This window comes from Poromitra crassiceps (genome assembly GCF_964638095.1).
Source record: "Poromitra crassiceps genome assembly, chromosome: 11".
Lineage (NCBI taxonomy): Eukaryota > Metazoa > Chordata > Actinopteri > Beryciformes > Melamphaidae > Poromitra > Poromitra crassiceps.
Window position 1 is genome coordinate 32,468,803 of NC_139643.1, and position 20,000 is coordinate 32,488,802.

Sequence of the window (20,000 nt, forward strand, 5' to 3'; positions counted from 1 at the left end):
ACACAATGCCCTGCAGAGCATGGAAGAGTGTGGCAGAGGGTAAAAAGAGTAAACATAGTAAAGCCCGCCCCTTACTGGAGCATCGTTAATCTCACCCTCTTCCTTTCTGTCAACCTGTCTCACTCTCTACTTCTCGGTTCAATTAAATTAGCAGGAAAATGCTGTATTGGCATCACTGCAACACACAGGAGTGCCAAATCAATTAGTAATGTCTTTTCCCCCCTCCCCTCTCTCTCGCTCTCCCTCCCCCTCTGTTCCTTCCCTTGCTTGCTCTTACCCCATCGCTCCTCTCTTTCCCTCCTTCCCTTCAGACTGTAAGTGGGCGTTCTGCGGAGACGGCTACCGACACGAAGGCATGGAAGAGTGTGACGGAAAGGACTTTGGTTACCAGACCTGCAAATCCTATCTTCCTGGGTACGTTCACTGACGACATCTATTCAGAGTGAATCCACACACATACACTCTCCACTATTCGGTGCACCTAGCTAGGACATGATGTTATGAATCACTGTGTGTCTTCTGCAGATCCTTTGGGCACCTCAGATGCACCGACTCTTGCCTCATTGACTCCACCGGCTGCAAGTATTTCACCTGAACCCTCCCCCCCCGTCCTCCACAAAAAAAGAGAGAGAAAAAAGACAGCTATAGGCTACCGGCTGCGTTTCCAACTTTGGGCATCATACTTCACTTCAGATTTTGTACTGAAGTGTTGAAGATAGCTGGCGGACTGAAAGAGTAAAGGTCTTGTGTGAAGCTCTTGTGTTCTGAGCCATGAAAAGTCACGGGAGTCAAAACCGATTGACCCCTGACCCCTGTGGAGTTTGAATTCCTTTATTGGCCTCAGGAAGTGGCTCCATGCTACCGTGTCAAACCATCGGCTGCAGCACTGTTATGGGCACTGGCGGCCATATGGGCAATACATTTTAACTATGACTGTACCATTTAATGTAGTTGTAATCTCAATGACTTGCTGACTGTTAATGCAGAAATAAGCTGTGTTCTTAAAAATGTATTTTGTAGCGAGAGAGCGACTTATAAGGCATTTCCAAAGAGGCAATAATATAAGCAATTATACCGGTAGTATATATAGTATGCAATTCAGGGGTGTGACAATGTTTATATTTCTGTGTGATGTATTATAAGACATATAATATATTTATGAAGTGACTGCAATGCTGTGTTATTGCATGTGAATATGTTTCGGTGCACAGGAGACTGCTTTCAATTGTATGCTGTAGGTTTTGCCTTTAACTAATGCTGTAATTGTAGCATACTTGCCAAAAGTGTGGACCTGTTGAAGTGAATGTCATATCCGCAATACCAGACATGATGAAAATGAATGTTGTATTGATAACAACAGCAGAAAAAGAGAATAATACTGTGATTGTTGCAGCAGCATGGAAAAACTGTTGTATCTAATTCCATCCAAAGGACATCAAAACTGATACTATAGAATTGATTGGGTGACAATCTGATCTGTACAGTATGTCCCTAAATGACATAAAGCATTGTCAGCTGACTGATCAACTAATAAAGATGACAGAATCCCTTTCTTTCTCTTCATTCACTGCACTGGATGGCCGAAGGGGGCGGTTGGGGGCGGGGCTTCCAGGGGGAAACAGCCAATCATGTGAACACTTCCTGCAACAACTTGATGATGAAACGTCACTGCCACGTAGAGGAGGACCGACTGCACGCTTGCCTGTTGTCCCTGCATGTTTTGTAACTTTGTATCTATTGATCCATAACGTGTGACTGCAGCAGAATGCTGCTGTCCGTGCTGTGCTGGCTGTGCTCCTCTCTCCTGGCGCTGGTCTGCGGGGGGAAGCTGCCTGACCCCGAGGTGAAAATAGAAGTTCTGCACAGACCTTTCCTCTGTCATCGAAAATCCAAGTATGGAGACATTCTGCTCGTGCATCATGAGGGCTATTTCCAGAATGGTACAGTGTTCCACTCCAGGTGAGTGGGTGGGTTCTGTAAGTTCGTTTGTTAATGTAGTTTGTGTTGTCTAGTCATATTATGTTCCCTTAGTTTTAGTTCATACATTATTGTTTTAACTTATACTTTGGTGTACTTGTGAGTGAAAATTATTGATTGATTGATTGATTGATCGATTGATTGTACCCTCATATGTTACAACCCCGGCTCAAGGAAGTAACAAATCATGCATTGGCATTGCATGAGTGGTGGTGGAATGTAAGCCAGATGTAAACGGTAGTAGGGCTACAACATCTCTTAAATCCCACTGGTTTAAATGACTCATTCTGACTTTTCGCTGCAAGACTTTACTTGTGCACAAATGTGACACCCTACTCCCCCTGTGTCTCTGTCTGTCTGTCTGTCCACACAGTCGTACCGATGGTGACAAGCAGCCAGTGTGGTTTACACTGGGCATCAGGGAAGTGATCAAGGGCTGGGATAAAGGCCTACAGGACATGTGCGCCGGAGAGAAGAGGACACTGGTCGTACCTCCAGCCCTGGCCTATGGCAAGGCAGGGAGAGGTAGCTTCATGCACAATGGCGCACACACGTTTCCCAGCAGTGTGGTGTTAGGAACAGAAATTGCACTGCCTAGTACAATGTGTAATATTATCCACATTAAGCATGATTGTATCCCTCTAATACAACTGTTCAAACACTGTCTAGGACTGCCAAGCTGAATGAAGGGTTTCAGACACTAATATCAGTCCACCTTCTCTCAGCATGGAGCATGTGAACAATGCTATGCTTTTTCCTGGTAAGCACACACCACCCTAAGCGCTAACATCTATATGCTGAACTAACCATCGCCACAACCACAAACACTTGAATGACTTAGAATAGTGTGGGTTTGCTTCTCTTTAGCACTTCCAACTTATTTTTCTAGCTCGTCCGCTCTTTAATATTTCATTCAGAATGGCACAGTGAATGGGATGTGTGCGACACTAACCAAACAAAATGTATTTCGGTACCGAGCCATGCCTCAGGAACGTGCACTCTGTTTTACTTGACCTCTGCCCTGTGTTGTCTGTGGTCGTGTTGTTGTCTGTGGTCAGGTAAGATCCCACCTGAGAGCACCTTGACCTTCATCATCGAGGTGATGGAGATCAGGAATGGCCCCAGGTCGCACGAGTCCTTCCAGGAGATGGACCTCAACGATGACTGGAAGCTCTCCAGGGAAGAGGTGAGGACAAGAGGGATTGTGTTTGTATGCTTTCACCCAGCAAACATTTTGACATCAGCCTGCACCAAACCTATCTACATAAATATAGTCCAAATGAAAAAATTTAGGCGATTCCATAGTTGTCTATAGCGGCTGCTTGCATCATTTTGTGAAATTGGGACGTAGATAGCATTCAGATAACAGTTCAAAACAGTTTCTAGATATGTTTTCATGTGACCCCCCCCCCCCCCCCCCCGTGCAATTATAGAATACTGTATACTATATAAAGTTGTCATAGTGTTATCCTGTATTGTTGGGATGAAACTGAGATACTATTTCTGTTGCTTCATTCCATCTGTTCGCTCTCCATCTGTCTCACTCCATTGTGTCCTGCTCTCTGCCGCCATCTGCCAGGTGAAAGTATACCTGAGGAAGGAGTTTGAGCGTCACGGCTACCCTCCCAACGACACCCACCACGAGAGCATGGTGGAGGATATCTTTGCCAAAGAGGATGAGAACAAAGATGGCTTCATATCATCCAGGGAGTTCACTTACAAACACGATGAACTTTAAAGTCCCTCCCTGTCGCACAGCTCACTCCCTCAGTGTCCTTCTCCACTTTTCATCCATTTGAAGTGGAAATACTTCCGTGCAGAGTAACAAATGTTTAATTGCCAGGATGTCCTCAGGTTACACTTTTATACAAGCCATTGTATTTGTGCGGTGTGTGTGAAGCCTCCTGTGTGGAGCTGCGTGTGGCTGGATTCTTTGAGCCTATGAGATCATTAATGTACTTCTTTCAGTGATATTTCAGTTTGTTAGATTATTGCCTTTTTTGTGTGTGTGCTTACCTCTATAGGAGCTCCTGAATGGTAAGCCACCAATATTTGCTCCTCTTGGGACCACGGTCAGCTCCACTTTCTTATTTACGTTTTTTCAAAAGTTTGCAAGGAAAATTAGTTCCGGTTATTATTTAATTATCTGTCCTATCTTTTCAAGAAGCAGTTTTTGATTGTTTGCAATTGTCAACATCACTAAATTTCTGAGGCTGCAGGGAACAACAAAAAGTCCTGGATGATTGTGGTGGTAGCAGATCCCCTAGCCTACACAGCTAATGTTGGACGTTGACTGAACTGAAACACACCAAAAATCGAATTTGAAAATTGAAAATGTGTTATTCCTACATCTTGGACAGTTAAATTACCGTATTAGCAAAATGGATGTTCTGTGTTAGGGCAGGTTGTCATTTCAGGTGTCCATCTTTGAATGCATGGATTTAATATGAATTATGCAGTCAATAAAACCTTTGTAAACAAACCCAAAATACAGTGGTTTATTTTGTGGCTGCACCCCATAATACTTTTCACATTGAAGCAGCAGGTGGCACTGTCTTAACAAGTGTTAGTGTCTGTTACAGTAATACATTGAGGGAAATGAAACGGTGAGTAAACCACACTCATTTAACAGACAAAACGTAACTCTTCAATATGACATAATAAAAATACACCGTCAAGAGTCCTGAAGTAACATGTTACATTTTCTTTTACACTTCTGGACTCATTTGTTGCTTATAAAAAAAAAGATCAGACAAACACGTAGAGGCAGCACTATTATGTACAATTATTAACGAACCCTTGCTGCTGAACAAGTGAATGGTTACAAAGTGTCCACTTGCAATTTGATTTTCACACAAGTGTTGAACTGAGCAGGTTTTAAGAGGCCATTTACACCTGGCATTAACATGCGTTTTCTGCCATCAGATTGCAATCCGATTGTATTTTATCACTTGAAAGTACAGGTGTAAACACCCCCAAAACGCATTGAAGAAGGATTGCAATCTGATCGGCCAAAACGCATGTTAGTGCCAGGTGTAAATGGAATCAGGCTGAAGTGATAAAATACAATCGGATTGCAATCTGATGGCAGAAAACGCATGTTAATGCCAGGTGTAAATGGCCTCATAGTCTACTATTGGCCACAGGCAGTAGATCTGTGAATTCCCACAGCAAAGGAAACCACTATTATCTTCTCAAGAGGACCGTCTGGCTGGAGGAGCGGAGGATCCATTTACAGTAAAGACACTTGGGAAAACATTTGAGCATGTTGTCAAACATGTGTGCCTGCAGTGTAATGCTGCAGTGCCACTTAATGAGCATCTTATCGCTTCAACACTGTGGAAGCTGAGGGACCACAATTACACACGTCCCTCTGGGAAGGACATTTAACCGGCTTCAAACTGCACGTGCAAGAGAGCGTCTGGCCTGGACAACAGAAGTGCTACAATATCACAAGACAGAGCAGAGCAGTGCAGTCTCAATTATGGATATCTATCGATTCATAATACGATATTATTTCAATGCCTAAAAATGGGTCTCTAAATTCTGTTTATAGAGTCAAGTTACATTTAGCGACTGGAAGACATTGTCCTTGGATTTCTGTAGTGCGTGCATGTGTGCGCGACTGCGTGTGTGTGTGTGTGTGTGTGTGTGTGTGTAGCCTATGCGTGTGAGTTAAAGAGAGAGAGCACTGTAGGGAGAGTCCTCCTCTCACACACATTCAAAACATTCCACACTGGAAAAGGTTAGAGGTCACATAGTCAGTATAAGGCGGGACCCAGTTTGACACTCACATGCATGCATCTACGCACGCACGCGCATGCGCACACACACGCACACACACACACACGCACACAAATACGCACGCTAAATGGCCCAATTTGTGGTACGTTCAGCACACACAATAGGCAGAGTCTGCATCCAAAGCAAACAGGCCATGGCCTTGCTCGTCGCTGTTTCTCTCATCAGCTTCCCGTCTTCATTCCCAGAGTGGAGGAGAAGAGGAAGTTTGAGTGGAACTGCTTGCTGTGTGTGGGGGACGAGGAACAGGGTGAGGCCCTGACTCATCGGAGGTGTGTCCTCATCCCAGGTGGTTTGGGATTCACTGTAAGGGAAGAGGAAGAGGAAACTCAATAGATGGGGTGACTGTGTGTGTTGTGGAGGTAAAAGCACTCGCCTACCACCGGCGAGACCCGGCTTCAATTCCCGGCAGCGGTACTTCCGGCTTGGTCAGACCTTCTTACAGACACAATTGGCCGTGTCTGCGGGTGGGAGGCCGGTGGGGTATGAGTCCTGGTCGCTGTACTAGTGCCTCCTCTGGTCGGTCGGGGTGCCGGTTCGGGCAGGGAACTGGGGGGAATAGCGTGATCCTCCCATGCGCTACGTCCTGCCGGTGAAACTCCTCGCTGTCAGGTGAAAAGAAGCAGCTGGCATGTACGGAGGAAGCATGTGCTAGTCTACGGCTCTCCCCAGATCGGCACAGGGGGTGGAGCAATGTCCAGGACAGCAAGGAGAATTGGTCAGGTACAGTTGGGGAGAAAATGAAAGCAAACCCGTGGGGGAGTATAGTATGTGAGTATAGTATGTGAGTATAGTATGTGAGTGTAGTATGTGAGTGTAGTATAGTAGTGTAGTATAGTATAGTAGTGGTGGGAAGACTGTGCTGCTACCTCTGTTTTCTTTGCTGGGGTAGATCCGAGGGAAGGGCTTGAACTCATCAGGCGGGGGTAAATCCTCTACTGGGTGGAACTGGAACTTGGACTCAAAGTCATCTACAGGCATAGAGCAGAGATGCAGTTAGAGGGCGCCATTTTGTCTTACCCTCATTCTCAGACAAACACAAAAGACTACTATTCCCTCTTGGTTCTACAATGGTGGAAGGAGCTTCCCGCTCCAGTCAGGACAGCAATCTGCCCATCGCAGGCTGAAAACTCATCTCTTTATCAAATGCCTCATGTCACCTTCTTCCCACTGAATGACCCCCCCTCTCTATTCCCATTTGCTTCCTAGTTCTTCAAGAACGTGATCAAGATCGTTCTATGGTCACAGGATAGGGCTGCAACTCACTATTATTTTCATTATTTATTAATCTGTTGATTATTTTATTGACTAATCGATTCGTGTTTGGTCGATCAAAGGTCACAAAATGGCGAGAAAAGAACATTTCTCCAAAGCCCAAGGTAACATCGTCAAATGTCTTCTTTTGAGCTGACCAACAGTCCACAACGCAAAGATAATCCGTTTGCTGTCACGGAAGACTAAAGAAACCAGAAATGTAAGAAACCTAACATGTAAATGCAATGGAAAATATTCTGTGTTACCATTATAAGTGAATGGGACACACTGAACACGTAGGCACACACACAGTCTCACCCAGGCTGTGCAGGTGTCCGTTCCTGAGGCTGGACGGGGGCAGGGGCGGGGGTGGAGGAGGCGGAGGAATGCGGCTGGACAGCTCAGTGGAGGGGGAGCGGGCCGGCGGAGCGGGAGGCGGAGCCAACCGACCCACACCTGTCACCGCGGGGGACAGGATCACATCAGAGGAGGGTCACACATCATCACTTCTACATTGAAGAACATATTTCAATCTGCTGCTCTGGCTGGCATGCTAACTGATATCATCGATTACAGATCTATTACAGATTGCTAGTAGTAACAACGACTGACAGTTTATATACTGGTGTTTGCTCCATTTTCATTTTGGTTGTTGTTGTAAACTCTCAAGTGCCTATCACAAAAACCCTGCCTCTTCTTTTGTGTGTGATTAGTCAGTGCACATTGTTGATAAAAGTTCAAAACTTTTCTTGTCACGTAGGATTGTTTGAAAATGGCTGCAACTTTTCCGTTATTTCCGTAATGTTTTGGTCATGGTAAGCAAGCATCTCCTCCAATCGTGTTACAGTGACAGGGAGCTTCCCTGGAATGTGACATGATATGATAATGCTCTGTTCTCCCTTGGAGGATGTCAGGTAACAGTATCCCCATTTTGACTTCAGGTTGGCGGCCTAATGCTAATTAGATAGCTTGCAAGTCGTTGACAAACTATGTGTTGCATAGTAACATTATTTGTGTAACGCTCCTTGTGCCCTTCTAGCAGTGCTTGCAGCTGCTCTTGAACATGACAAAAACATCTCTTAGTGATCCCAACCTTCTCTGTTAAAAAACATTGCCAGTTGTAATCGTGTTTTTAAAAGTAGCCACCTTAACCACTTCCCATTGACTTTAATGTACAGAAATCAGTGGCACTTTGAAAGAAGGGGAGAAGTGTGAACACGGCCTAAGTAAATACATCTGGGAAATGAATATTTGTAATTCCTCCCCTCGTCCCGCTGCCCACCCTACCTGCACTTCTGGGTACAGCGGGCGGCCGTCGCGTGGGCGCGGTGCAGGGGTACGAGGGCGGCAGGGAGCGCATGGCCAGGGTCGCCACCGGGGACACCTTGGGCGGGGGAGGGGGCAGGGTGGACGGGCAGCTGGGGGTGAAGGAGGCGGGGAGGGGAGGGGGCGGAGGCGGCCCCAGCGGACTGTCCCGCAGCACGGGGAACCTGGAGCAGGGTTCGGGGGGGAGCACGGGGGGCGACGGGGCCGGGGGGTAGTAGAAGTAGCCCGAGGAGCGGTCCGGGACGGAGGAGGAAGGCATGGCGGGCAGGGGTGGGGGAGGGGGGGATGGCTGGGCGAGGTGGGCGTGCTGGATGGGGAGCCAGGTGGGCTTGGTGATCTGGGCCGGGGGAGGAGGGGGAGGGCAGGTGGGGAGAGGCGGAGGCCTGCCACTGGCTGGCCGGTCCTGGAAGGCCAGAGGCGGGGGAGGGGGGGCAGAGGAGGGGGGTGGCGGAGGGGGAGGAGGGGGGGCGGAGGAAGGGGCCAGGGGAGGCAGTGGGGGAGGGGGGGGAGCGGAGGAAGGGGCCGGGGGAAGCAGTGGGGGAGGGGGGGGAGCAGAGGTAGGGGTTGGGGGAGGCGGTGGGGGAGGGGAGGCTGGGGCGGGAGGGGGGTGCTTGCGGCCGTGAGAGGGGGAGGGGGGGGCAGAAGCAGAGGGGGCGAGGGGGCGGTGGGCGGAGCTCCCTCCTCTCTCCGGGATGCCGCCACCGGGGTCTGCCGAGGTGGGCGGGTTCCACAGGGGCCTCAATGCTGCCGACGAGCTGGAGCGAGAGACTGCAGGGCGCGCACACGCACGCACGCACGCACGCACGCACGCACGCACGCACGCACACACACACACACACACACACACACACACACACACACACACACACACACACACACACACACACACACACACACACACAGCAGTAAAACAGAAGGTCAGTGCGATGACAAAATGCAGACAGAAAACGTAGAGGTGTAGCACGACCAGGGGGGAAATATTCTACCAACCTAGGGTCTTGCCCGCTGCATTTCTCTGCCCTATGGGCCTGAGAGTGGGGAACCCCCCAGCGAAGAGCCCTCCCAGAGAGGGTCGATCCACAGGTGACACCCCTCCTGATGAGCCCTGAGAAGACCCACCACTGCTGGATACATCTCCAGCACTAGGCTTGGGCTCTGGGGAACAACATGTATATTACAAGTTAATATGATGACTCTGAAATAAGATTATGAACTTGTTGTTGTCACGTCACAACCGCAAAACTCTGATTTTGATTCGTTATACATGGCAGTTTTCATAGATTTGGTAGATTTCCTAGTTTTCATTTTCAAAACACAGCAGGTCGTTGATCTGGAAAATAAGGGAGTTAGTTGTCCTGTAAAGCTGGAAAATATTCACCAACTACGATATTAAGTTTTTGTCTTACTTTTGATGTCCTTCACTACTTCACCAGTGTATAGTGGTGATGTACGCGCAGACTGTCTATTGTCTTTGCCACCGTTTACAGTAGGCTATACTAGTGACATCCTACTCTGCCTACATTCTTATCTGCTATTGGGCATTCCTTCCTGAAGTGTGCACTTGGTTTTCTGTGTGTGTGTGTGTGTGTGTGTGTGTGTGTGTGTGTGTGTGTGTGTGTGTGTGTGTGTGTGTGTGCGTGCGTGCGTGCGTGCGTGCGTGCGTGCGTGCGTGCGTGCGTGCGTGCGTGCGTGCGTGCGTGCGTGCGTGCGTGCGTGCGTGCGTGCCTGCGTGCCTGCGTGCGTGCGTGGGTGGGTGGGTGGGCGGCTGGGTGGGTGTTTGTTTGTGTCACCCAGAGCAACCTTGAGCTAAAAGAAAATCTGCCCAGCTCCCTATGAACTACACACAAATGAAAACTATCTTCTCCTCTCCTGTTTACTTTGCTTCTGCCATTCCAACGTTGCTATTTTACAATTTTCTGTGAGACTGTGTTGGTCATTCTCTCTCTCTCTCTCTCTCTCTCTCTCTCTTAGCCTTTATCTTTACTTCCACATCTCCTGACACACCTTTTTTTGCATCTTAACATATAAACACACTATTATACTCTCTCTCTCTCTCTCTCTCTCTTCCCCTCCCTCCTTGTCCCATGTGAGAATGACTCACAGTCAGGGACACTAGCCGCATGTGAGTATGATTTAGAATCTAAACTGAGACTGTGTGTGTATATCTGTGTGTGTATATCTGTGTGTGCGCGTGTGTGAGTGAGTTGCTCTTACTGTCCACCATGGGGGCACTGCGGTCGTTGACCTGCGTGACTTTCTTGAGCTTGGCTCCCATCTGGATGTCAGCCAGCAGGGCATTCCGGCCACCTCCTCCTCCTCCAGCGGACTGTAGTTTAGGAGGATCCAGCCGAGGCTGTCACACGGACAGAGAAAGAGGGAGCCGTTAGCTGAAAGTGGCGTGAGTGTTTTGGACCACCATGGCAAGATGCTAAAGAGTTGCAAAGTAATTAGGTTTTTTGTCCCTTTCAGTAAAGAGGTAGGTGAGACACAGTGGCATGGTAAACAAACACAGGCATCATCTCCTCAGATTCACCTCAGCACTTCAGTCTAGACTCTACGAGTCAAGATGATGAATAACCTTAAGCGTAACGAAGGGAAATCGCTTGGCTAGAGCTGTGGAAACAGATTTCTATAGTAATTTTCTTTAATAAGACTCAATAACAGTGGTTTTGATGTGAAATTTCTCTCTTATATATATAAAATATGCCCCAATACCCTTGTACATTATGCTTTGCACTTCCGACCACCACCGTTTTAATTTCTAGCGAATTAAATTATACTGAAATTAAACTATCCCTAATTTTGCTGGGGACTCCCGAGGACCCTCTCAGAGATCAGAGACCTCTGGAGGTGTCCCGATCCAGGAGCCATCTCAGCCCTATTCATCTCAGCAGTGTGACATGTGCTGCATTTGCCCAGGCATCTCATTTAACATGAGGACACTGTGAGCCAGCCATGGAAACACTACACCTGAGTGTTTGCTGTCTGCCCCCCTCTGTGTGTGTGTGTGTGTGTGTGTGTGTGTGTGTGTGTGTGTGTGTGTGTGTGTGTGTGTGTGTGTGTGTGTGTGTGTGTGTGTGTGTGTGTGTGTGTGTGTGTGTGTGTGTGTGTATGCATGCGTGTGTGTAACTGTACCTCTAATCAATAATGTAAATAACCTCAGGTGTTTGGTTGACGGTCAATGAGAAGGACATGAGTGAGTGTTTACAATGGCATGAGAGAGAGTGGGTACTGTATGTGTGTGTGTGTGTGTGTGTGTGTGTGTGTGTGTGTGTGTGTGTGTGTGTGTGTGTGTGTGTGTGTGTGTGTGTGAGAGAGAGAGAGGGCGAGAGAGTTAGGGAAAGGGTTCGAGAGAGGGAGAGGGGGACAGGAAGAGAGAGAGAGATAGCATTTATCTAAGTGTACAAAGGCCAAAGGCAGCAACTACCGGTACTCGAAAACTGAAACTGAGAAATCTTGGCTTTAAAGTTGTATTTATGTCCAAACAAATAATCTAATAGCAACATACAAATTGTCTAAATATCTTCCTTTTTTTTATACCAAGACTGAAGTTACTCCCTTTTATGCCTCCGCCAGCAACAGCGTGTTCAGTATGTTTTCAGCTTGTCCATCCGTACATCCCATTCTCGTTAACACGGAATCTCAGGAACGCCTGGAGGGAATTTCTTCAATTTGGTACAAATGTCCACTTGGACTCAAGGATGAATTATAATTTGATGGTCGAAGGTCAAAGTCACTGTGACCTCACAAAATATGTTTTTGCGCATGCATACGCTAATTAGGCGACTATTATTATTTAAAGTTCAAAGGTCAACTTCACTGTGGCATCATAATGTTTTGCTTAACCGAGCTGAGAAAACGATCTTGGGTCATTCTACAAAAACGGTGGAAGTGCTGTCGCTTACTTTTGCAGACACCAAAATCCTTTGGGTTGACCTAATAATCACATTATCTATATTGATTTGGATCCCAGAGATACCTCCAGTCAATACTATGAGTCCAGCTTCTGCACTTCCTTTCCCTGGATGACAACCAGGACAGGTCCTGTTCCTCTGGTAGTCCACCACAAGCTCAGGTCCTGTTCCTCTGGTAGTCCACCACAAGCTCAGGTCCTAATGGCCTGCATTTATATAGCGCTTTTATCCAAAGCGCTTTACAGTCAGTAGGTACATTCACCCATTCACACACCGATGGCGGCAGGTTACCACGCAGGGTGCTGGCACACCAACGGGAGCAATTTGGGGTTCAGTGTCTTGCCCAAGCACACTTCGACATGCAGACTGAAGGAGCCGGGAATCGAACCACCGACCTCTTTTATCCAAAGCGATTAGTGGATGACCTGCTCTACCTCCTGAGCTACAGCCGCCCCCAGGTCCTGTTCCTCTGGTAGTCCACCACAAGCTCAGGTCTTGTTCCTCTGGTAGTCCACCACAAGCTCAAGGTGATTGTCGTTGTACCATGTGCCAAAGCTCTCTATCAGTCCTCTGTAAAGAATTGTCTCTGAGTGAAGACAACATGTTTCTCACTGGAAATTATTCACTGGAATCATACGTGTCATAGTGATAATTTCCATTTAGCCAAAAAAAACACGTAATACCTTTTATTAAATTCCTTCAAAGTCTTCACTAGTACTATTATATTTTATGAGTCTGGACAGACAGATGTAAACTGCAACTTGACTTGTTGGCAGAGGCATACGACTGCGAGGTGGTTATTTCTAGTTTGTAGGGCAGTTATGTAACTTGTGTGTAACCATGTCAGACTTGAGACAGACATACTATTTGCACATTATTTTCATCTTGTGTCATAACAAGCCACTTGGCATACCAGACAGGTGGGGTTTTACAGCATCAAAGGAATTGCTTTCAAAGTGTGTGTGTGCGTGTGTGTGTGTGTGTGTGTGTGTGTGTGTGTGTGTGTGTGTGTGTGTTTGTGTGTGTGTGTGTGTGTGTGTGTGTGTGTGTGTGTGTGTGTGTGTGTGTGTGTGTGCGTGAACCCTGTGTGAACACAGTCTTACCTGTGGCAGGGCAGCGCTTGGCGGGGGTGGTGGAGGGGGTGCGGGGGGAGGCGGAGGGGGAGGAGGGGGTGCGGGCATGCCTCGGCCTCAGATACCTGCGGAGGACAATGCACACCCTATAAATACCCGTGGCAACTGGAGACAAAGCATAGACCCCATCCCCCATCTGCGACTGAGGATTCGATTTATTTATTTATTTTTACAGAAGCCGCTACTGTGAAGAGGGGCAAACTTGGCGACCTCCTCTGCTCTTCCCTGAACAGGAACAGCTTTCACCACCCGGCGGTGCAAAACAGGAAACAGCGAGCGCGTCTTCCTCTCTGGGGAAATCTGAGACCACCCCCCTCCTCCTCTTCTTCCCACAATGCCCGGTGGCGGGGCTGAGGAGAAGAACAATGGTGCGTGTTGTGTGGAAAGTAATGGACCCCTAACCTTCAGTCCCTCGTCACCCAAATGCCTTTGCTGCAGTTTGGAGATAGCTGAATGGAAAACACAGCGAGGAAACTCTTCAGGAACATGCGGAGTGATGCAACTTTGTAGAGGATGTCTTGTGGATATAAACATCAGTGGCAAGTGGTTAGGTAATTAAAGGTATACTATACAACATGTTTAGGTCCTTTCAAACATAAACAAACCTTTTTCTTTTTTGCATCTTGATATTCTTGAAGAGTAGTACTTCTAGATGGACAATGTGTGCTCTTTTAATTGTTATCACTCAAAACACAATACTGTTTTCCATGTTTACAAATGATACGAATGTAAACAAACCGTTTATGGATTTCAAGTACATCTAAAACTCCTTTTTAGCTCTTATAAACTGATATTCCTTGTATCAAGAACTCTGTCCGAGCTGTTTACATTTGAAGGGCCCTAAAAGAAAAGTTGCATAGTACACCTTTAAAAGCTTGAAACAAAGTGATAAGCATTATACTGTAACTCCATGCAACGTCCTATCAAAACAAGGTGAAAGTAGTTCATGCTTATCACAGCGTCAATATGGTTCTCGCAAACTCAGCTAAGCCCTTGAGCCACGATGATACTGACAATCACTAAGCCCTCCACCCAAGTTCATGACATCATAAATTCTTGTGGAGCTGTCTTGCATGGGATTGAAGGAGTGAAAAGAGTCTGAGGTCTGTTCACATTTAAATGATACTCAGTGGAATTTGGGCTGGCCAGACTCTATAACAATTTAATGAAACGCAGAACACAACCTGTTTTTGTTTTTCCATATCGCTGGCCTGAGGTCTCACTCTCATGTTAAATGATGGGGACCCCTGTCTGCTGCTCCTCTTTCTGCGTGTTTACATGTGCTTGCCGTGCATGCAACTGGCAGGCTAGGCTATCCGTTGCTATTTCTATCTTCATATCTGTGTCAGGCAGCTGCTGTGGCACAGCCAATGGTGATCTTGAAAGATGGCAGCACTGGCCAACAGTTGGCTGAGCTCTAGCAGAACAGGTGGGGGACTGTGAGTAAATTCGACCCTCACAACAGTTCCTCTGTGTTGCCCTTTGACCTGTAATAGTCCTTGTTCTCTCCCTAAAGCAAAGAAACCCGATGGGACACCCAGCCCAGCAGCGGACACCGCCAACTGCTACATGTATAGCCTAGACGCGGGGTTCCCAAGCTTGTTCATCTCAGGGACCCCCAAATAGATTCGACTTTTGATAAGAATGTGCCCCAATGAACACCCCACCTGACAGGATTGTTACTGTTACTTATGACAGAATTGAATGAATGTCCTACTGTAAATGAGAGGGTAACACTGTGGACAGTGTGCAACCTATGATCAAAACAAGCACCCATATACATTCAAACAAACTTCTGTAGTGAAATAATAGTGAAAAGCCTCATTCCTCCCAGGACGCAATTTCCTCAGCTTTTGCTGCCTTGCACCATGCAGCTTCAACTGAAACTCCAATTGTGAGCGCCGGATTTACAAAGACACAATTAACTGTCACTCTTTCTGTTCAATGTTATACCTGCAAGAGCAAATAGTGTGTGTGTGTGTGTGTGTGTGTGTGTATGTGTGTGTGTGTGTGTGTGTGTGTGTGTGTGTGTGTGTGTGTGTGTGTGTGTGTGTGTGTGTGTGTGTGTGTGTGTGTGTGTGTGTGTGTGTGTGTGTGTGTGTGTGTGCGTGCGTACGGGGGGGTTGGAACAGGTCAGACAAAACCGGAGAGTATAGTTAACTATGTACAATTTGCAGTAGTTGAACTACAATTACAAATGTTTTCAGTGGTGAACTATATAGCCTACTTTACTTTTGGTCATGTTTAGACTCACATTGTGATAATTTCTCGTGATGTAGGCCTAGTTTGGATGTAGTTGAACTAGCCTTTTTTGAAAGCAGGCTATAGCCTATTTTAGTTTGTTTTCTTCTTTTCCATTGAGTAGGCTAGTGTTTAACTTTTCATTGTGATGTAGGCTAGTAGTTTTGTAAACTAGTTTTAAAGTAGGCTAGTTTCCCCAACACTTGCTGGATCCCTGACTGTCAACCACAATAGAAAAGTCCCGTGAAACAAGAGCCATGTGCATTTGATGCCTATAATGTAATGAACAAGACACAAGGTGGTGCCCTGTTAAATCAGCTGTCAGACTGTCAGCCAGTCAGTCAGTCCGTTATTCCAAACATGTCAGGGCCACATCTAGACAAATTATAGGCTTGTAGAAAGGAAACGTACAACGTTTAAGTCAAGTTAAGGATTAGCCTACAGTTCAGTCTGGCTTACCTTCAGATAATAGCAGAAATCCACCTGTATGCAGCGAAATTACGCGTCAGTGAGCTGGAGCGCAGCGGACTGGCCTCATAGTGTGCTCCTGGCATGGCCAGCGTTCCCCATCCCCAAGTTATTTTTAGTCAAACGAGGACACCGTTACATTGATCAGACAGCAATATTGGCATTTGGTTTGTCAATTAGTAAACCCGCAGGACGAGCGTCTTCAGCAGTAGCTCTCGCCCAGAAAAAGATAGCAAAAAAACAAAACACCAAAGTCCTTGTGAAGTTCCAGAAAGTTGTTAGAAAGTTTCCATTTCGCTTAATAGTTGCAAATCCAAACGGGAAACCCTAAAACGTGCAAAACTGGTCTGGCACAATGCTCTCTTTCATGTGTCTTCTGGTCCTTGTTGACGCGCTGCCCTCCTGTGAGCGCACTGGAGGCGGACAGCACAGCCACAGGCCACACCTTACCGCTCCACACGCAGACCCTGACCAATGGCCATCAAGAGGCAGTGCTCGGTTTTATCGGCTTCCTTCGTGTTGCAGTTGCCAAGGAACTTTCCCCAAACTTAAGTTACACGGCACCTGCGGAATAAAATAAGCATTATGCATGCATGAGAACTGGTTAGGGCAGGTGCAAAGCTGTCAGCACAGGTGAATTCTCTGTGCCCAGCAGCAGCACCTGAAGGTCAGTGGAAGTTGTCTATTCTATTATATTCTATTCTATTCTATTCTATTCTATTCTATTCTTCCACAGTGTGATCAGCGCATCTTCGCCCTCCTGTGTTGAAAATACGCCATTACATTATTATTGCTGTAGGTATTAAGAGTTGTAAATGAATTTCTTGGAATCATAATGTTTGCATCAATCATTAACCTGTTACATAAAGAAAAATACAGTGATCATACACACACACACACACACACACACACACACACACACAAACACGCACGCACGCACGCACGCACGCACGCACACACACACACACACACACACACACACACACACACACACACACACACACACACACACACACACACACACACAATGCAGTTATGTCACAAAAAACAGCACTACAAAAACAATTGAGCACAACACAGTTTACCTCAAACAAACAAACACACACACACACACACACACACACACACACACACCCCAAATCTCAACAGCAACAAAGGAATGCACTGGCAAAGGGAAGCTCCTCCCTCTAAATGACAGTCAGAACAGTATGATTTACGGGCCTGAGGTTGACAGTTTATACAACTGTAATAAATGACACTAATTTGATGTAATTGCTTTGCTCAGACGTGACAATCATGCACTCGGCCTCCTTGCCAGGTTGAGGCCTTATTGCACTGGGAGAGACATAGGCTACAGTACACATGCACATTTTACACACACAAACTCAAATATGGCATTTGCAGTATTTATTGATCTATCCTGTTTTGCCTTCATTAAAAGTATGCACAGATGATCCAAAATAGAGCAGTGTCATGTACTACAAAGCAAACCACATCACTGGCTGGGTTTGTACTTCCTTACTTGGCCACATATATCTGTATTTGACTCAATGTCCAGCTGAATATTACAACATTCAGTTCAATGTCAGTAGCTTTAGGAGGATCTGTTGTAAAACACTCCTGGATATCATCCTTCATTAATGCATCATATGGTGCCATGTAGGCATTTAGCTGGCAACAAGTCACTCCTTCCCATCCTTAGTAAACGTGTGCATGTGACTAAAAGCTGCTCGTAGGTTTTCTGTAATTTACCCTGTGGACTGAATTCTCTACACACAATAATGGAATCATTTACACCTTCATAAGCATCCTTCTAACCCTTTATAATCAAACAAATGTTCTGTAAAAGTGTTGTAAAATAAACATGATAATAATATACATTATATTATATCCTTCATTATTAAATTATATTAATGCCATTACACAAATAATGTAGCCTAAACATCTTGTGAACAATAACTTCCTGGAGTGTATCTCACTATTTGTCTTGTGAACTGACAGAAAATGACATGCTATGATTAGCAGGTAGTTGCAGATAGAAGGCTGGTAGGTCTGTAAATCAGTTGTCCAGTGATGATGACATAGCCTGGTAAACCAGCCGGTCACGTGAACTTACATTTCCTTTCGTCCACGTGACTGGCTGGTTTACCAAGCTAATGATGACACTGTCCATGACTGAAACAGAGGGTACATTCCTACCTCTAGTTCTGAGATTTGATTATGAGATATCGTTTGCCCAATGGTTCTGTAAGCATTACCATTATATAGAACAAATCTACTTCATTATCAAGTCACTTCAAATGTGTTACTGTGGCCGTCTTGCACAAGTCCATGCAACATGCAAAACAGCTGCATATGGGTGCCCAAATGTCCTAAAGATACTTCTTGTGTTATTTAATCATCTGTCAGATGACCTCCTTCATGCAATTTTAGGCTATTAAGTTAGAATGGTGTTTGCTGTCTTCATCATCACCACCATCATATCAACATAGACCTTGTGGTATGCCTAGGCTGTGTGAAGCAGTCTTCATATATTAACACTCTCACTCCTGAAGCAGTCTTTGATCTTCATCATCATCTCCCATCACCTCCTTCTCCCCGTCACCGTAGGTCCTCTTTCCCAGAGGTCACCATGTCTGTCTCTTTCTCCTCTATAGGAAGGCTCGAGCGCACCTTGCGCTTCTCCTTGAAGCGACCTGAGCGTGACACCCTCATGTTTCTGCGACATGTCTGCTCATTGAAGACTGACTCCAGGTGGGAGTCATCGTAGGTGTCGTCGCTGGTGTTTTTGCCGGACTCGGATCGTCCTGGTTGGGTCTGAGCTGGGGACTGGTCGCTGGGAGTCTTGGAGGTGGTGACAGGGTCTTTGGCCTTTTCGGCCCGTGGTGCGAAAGGGTCAAAGTCAGGGCCAGGAGTCTGGGACCCGCCTGTGTCTTTGGAGCCTCCGCTCTTCCTCTTCCCAAAAAATGGCCACCACCATGGGGTCCGCTCGGCCATCTTTCACTGGGGAGGGAACTGGAGCTGTACAACAACAACAAAGTTCATCATTAATTCAGCTGTGGTTAAGATGTTCTCTTCGTCAATATCACTGTTGCCGGTGTCATTTCCTCTGTGAGGCCTGTAATTCAGCCAAAACTTTGCATCTCCTGGTGGAGCATCTGCTGGCTCAGTGGCCTCATCCGTTTTCTCCTCCGTCTTTCCTGTCACCTATGATGCACTGATATATCGGCCAGCTGTAGATCGGTATCACTGATATCTGCCTTGTGGACTGCCATCGGCCTATCTGCAAATTAGATGACATTCACCGATGGCAATGGCACATGTTGATCTCTCATGTGAAAGAAGGTTATATTAAAGGTTGTTTCATAAATTTGTCAGATTGAATTTTTGTGCCCATTCAAAGATAGTCGAAGGACTGAAAAAGTTTAGTTATTTGTTTATAATGAAGATTTCTTTGTTGTGGGAATGAATAACAACACAAAACAAACAAACAAACAAACACATCTGCATCGGCTATTGGCCAAAGTTATTTTAAACATAGGTATCGGTCCAGAATTTCACAATCAGTGCATCCCTACTGTCATCCTCACTCTCTCTCATTTATGGTCAAGCAAAACAGCATACGATTCCTACAACATACTCCTCTGAAAGCCTCCTCTGAAATCTATTTGTGCACTACTGCTACATCTTGGTTATAAACCCTGGAACCTGCATCATCATTCTCATCCACCCTCCTAGCACTCATCATCATTCATATCTTCATCCTTAACCTCACCACCATCATCATCGTTACAACCATCAGCCAACTTCATGTTTGAATAATAATATACATTTAGGCCTGTTAAAAAAAGAGGGCACTATGGCAATAAACGTATTCAGATTTAGA

At 46.2% G+C, this 20,000-nt stretch overlaps 4 protein-coding genes across 4 annotated transcripts in view; 2 read left to right on the plus strand and 2 right to left on the minus strand.

Moving 5' to 3' along the window:
- LOC310785547 (uncharacterized protein) overlaps positions 1–595 on the plus strand; it is a gene marked incomplete at both ends in the record, with an annotated part of 9,276 nt that extends 8,681 nt beyond the window's left edge. The window contains 2 exons of the mRNA XM_083646666.1: positions 312–414; positions 526–595. Of these exons, the coding sequence (XP_083502792.1) occupies positions 312–414; positions 526–595 (173 nt within the window). The remainder of the gene's footprint in view (positions 1–311; positions 415–525) is intronic.
- A 1,133-nt stretch (positions 596–1,728) lies between these two features.
- Positions 1,729–4,457, plus strand: LOC310785548 (peptidyl-prolyl cis-trans isomerase FKBP14-like). The gene is made up of 4 exons (XM_083646667.1): positions 1,729–1,959; positions 2,351–2,502; positions 3,036–3,163; positions 3,557–4,457. Exons 1-4 carry the CDS (start codon positions 1,766–1,768, stop codon positions 3,713–3,715), a joined length of 633 nt encoding a protein of 210 aa, XP_083502793.1. The 5' UTR covers positions 1,729–1,765; the 3' UTR covers positions 3,716–4,457.
- Positions 4,458–4,482: 25 nt separating this feature from the next.
- Positions 4,483–16,473, minus strand: wipf3 (WAS/WASL interacting protein family member 3). Its single transcript, XM_083646658.1, has 8 exons — positions 16,106–16,473; positions 13,376–13,470; positions 10,573–10,711; positions 9,349–9,513; positions 8,320–9,126; positions 7,351–7,488; positions 6,648–6,749; positions 4,483–6,082 (listed from the first exon to the last, which is right to left on the minus strand). The coding sequence occupies exons 2-8, from the start codon at positions 13,451–13,453 to the stop codon at positions 6,042–6,044; spliced, it is 1,470 nt and encodes a 489-aa protein (XP_083502784.1). The 5' UTR covers positions 13,454–13,470; positions 16,106–16,473; the 3' UTR covers positions 4,483–6,041.
- Positions 16,474–17,513: 1,040 nt separating this feature from the next.
- Positions 17,514–20,000, minus strand: part of LOC310785550 (uncharacterized protein) — a 3,028-nt gene continuing 541 nt past the window's right edge. Inside the window, exon 2 of the mRNA XM_083646669.1 lies at positions 17,514–19,135. Coding sequence (XP_083502795.1) covers positions 18,716–19,111 — 396 coding nt within the window. The 5' untranslated portion in view covers positions 19,112–19,135 and the 3' untranslated portion in view covers positions 17,514–18,715. The remainder of the gene's footprint in view (positions 19,136–20,000) is intronic.

What these genes read in the sequence shown, in the direction of transcription:
- LOC310785548 (XM_083646667.1), top strand. Translation starts at nt 1,766, where the DNA reads ATGCTGCTGTCCGTGCTGTGCTGGCTGTGCTCCTCTCTCCTGGCGCTG. An exon ending in CTATGGCAAGGCAGGGAGAG is followed by an intron (nt 2,503 to 3,035) that starts GTAGCTTCATGC and finishes GTCTGTGGTCAG; the next exon opens with GTAAGATCCCACCTGAGAGC. An exon ending in GGAAGCTCTCCAGGGAAGAG is followed by an intron (nt 3,164 to 3,556) that starts GTGAGGACAAGA and finishes GCCATCTGCCAG; the next exon opens with GTGAAAGTATACCTGAGGAA.
- wipf3 (XM_083646658.1), bottom strand. Translation starts at nt 13,453, where the DNA reads ATGCCCGCACCCCCTCCTCCCCCTCCGCCTCCCCCCGCACCCCCTCCA. An exon ending in CAAGCGCTGCCCTGCCACAG is followed by an intron (nt 10,712 to 13,375) that starts GTAAGACTGTGT and finishes TCCGTGTGACAG; the next exon opens with CCTCGGCTGGATCCTCCTAA. An exon ending in TGCAGCGGGCAAGACCCTAG is followed by an intron (nt 9,127 to 9,348) that starts GTTGGTAGAATA and finishes CGCGCCCTGCAG; the next exon opens with TCTCTCGCTCCAGCTCGTCG.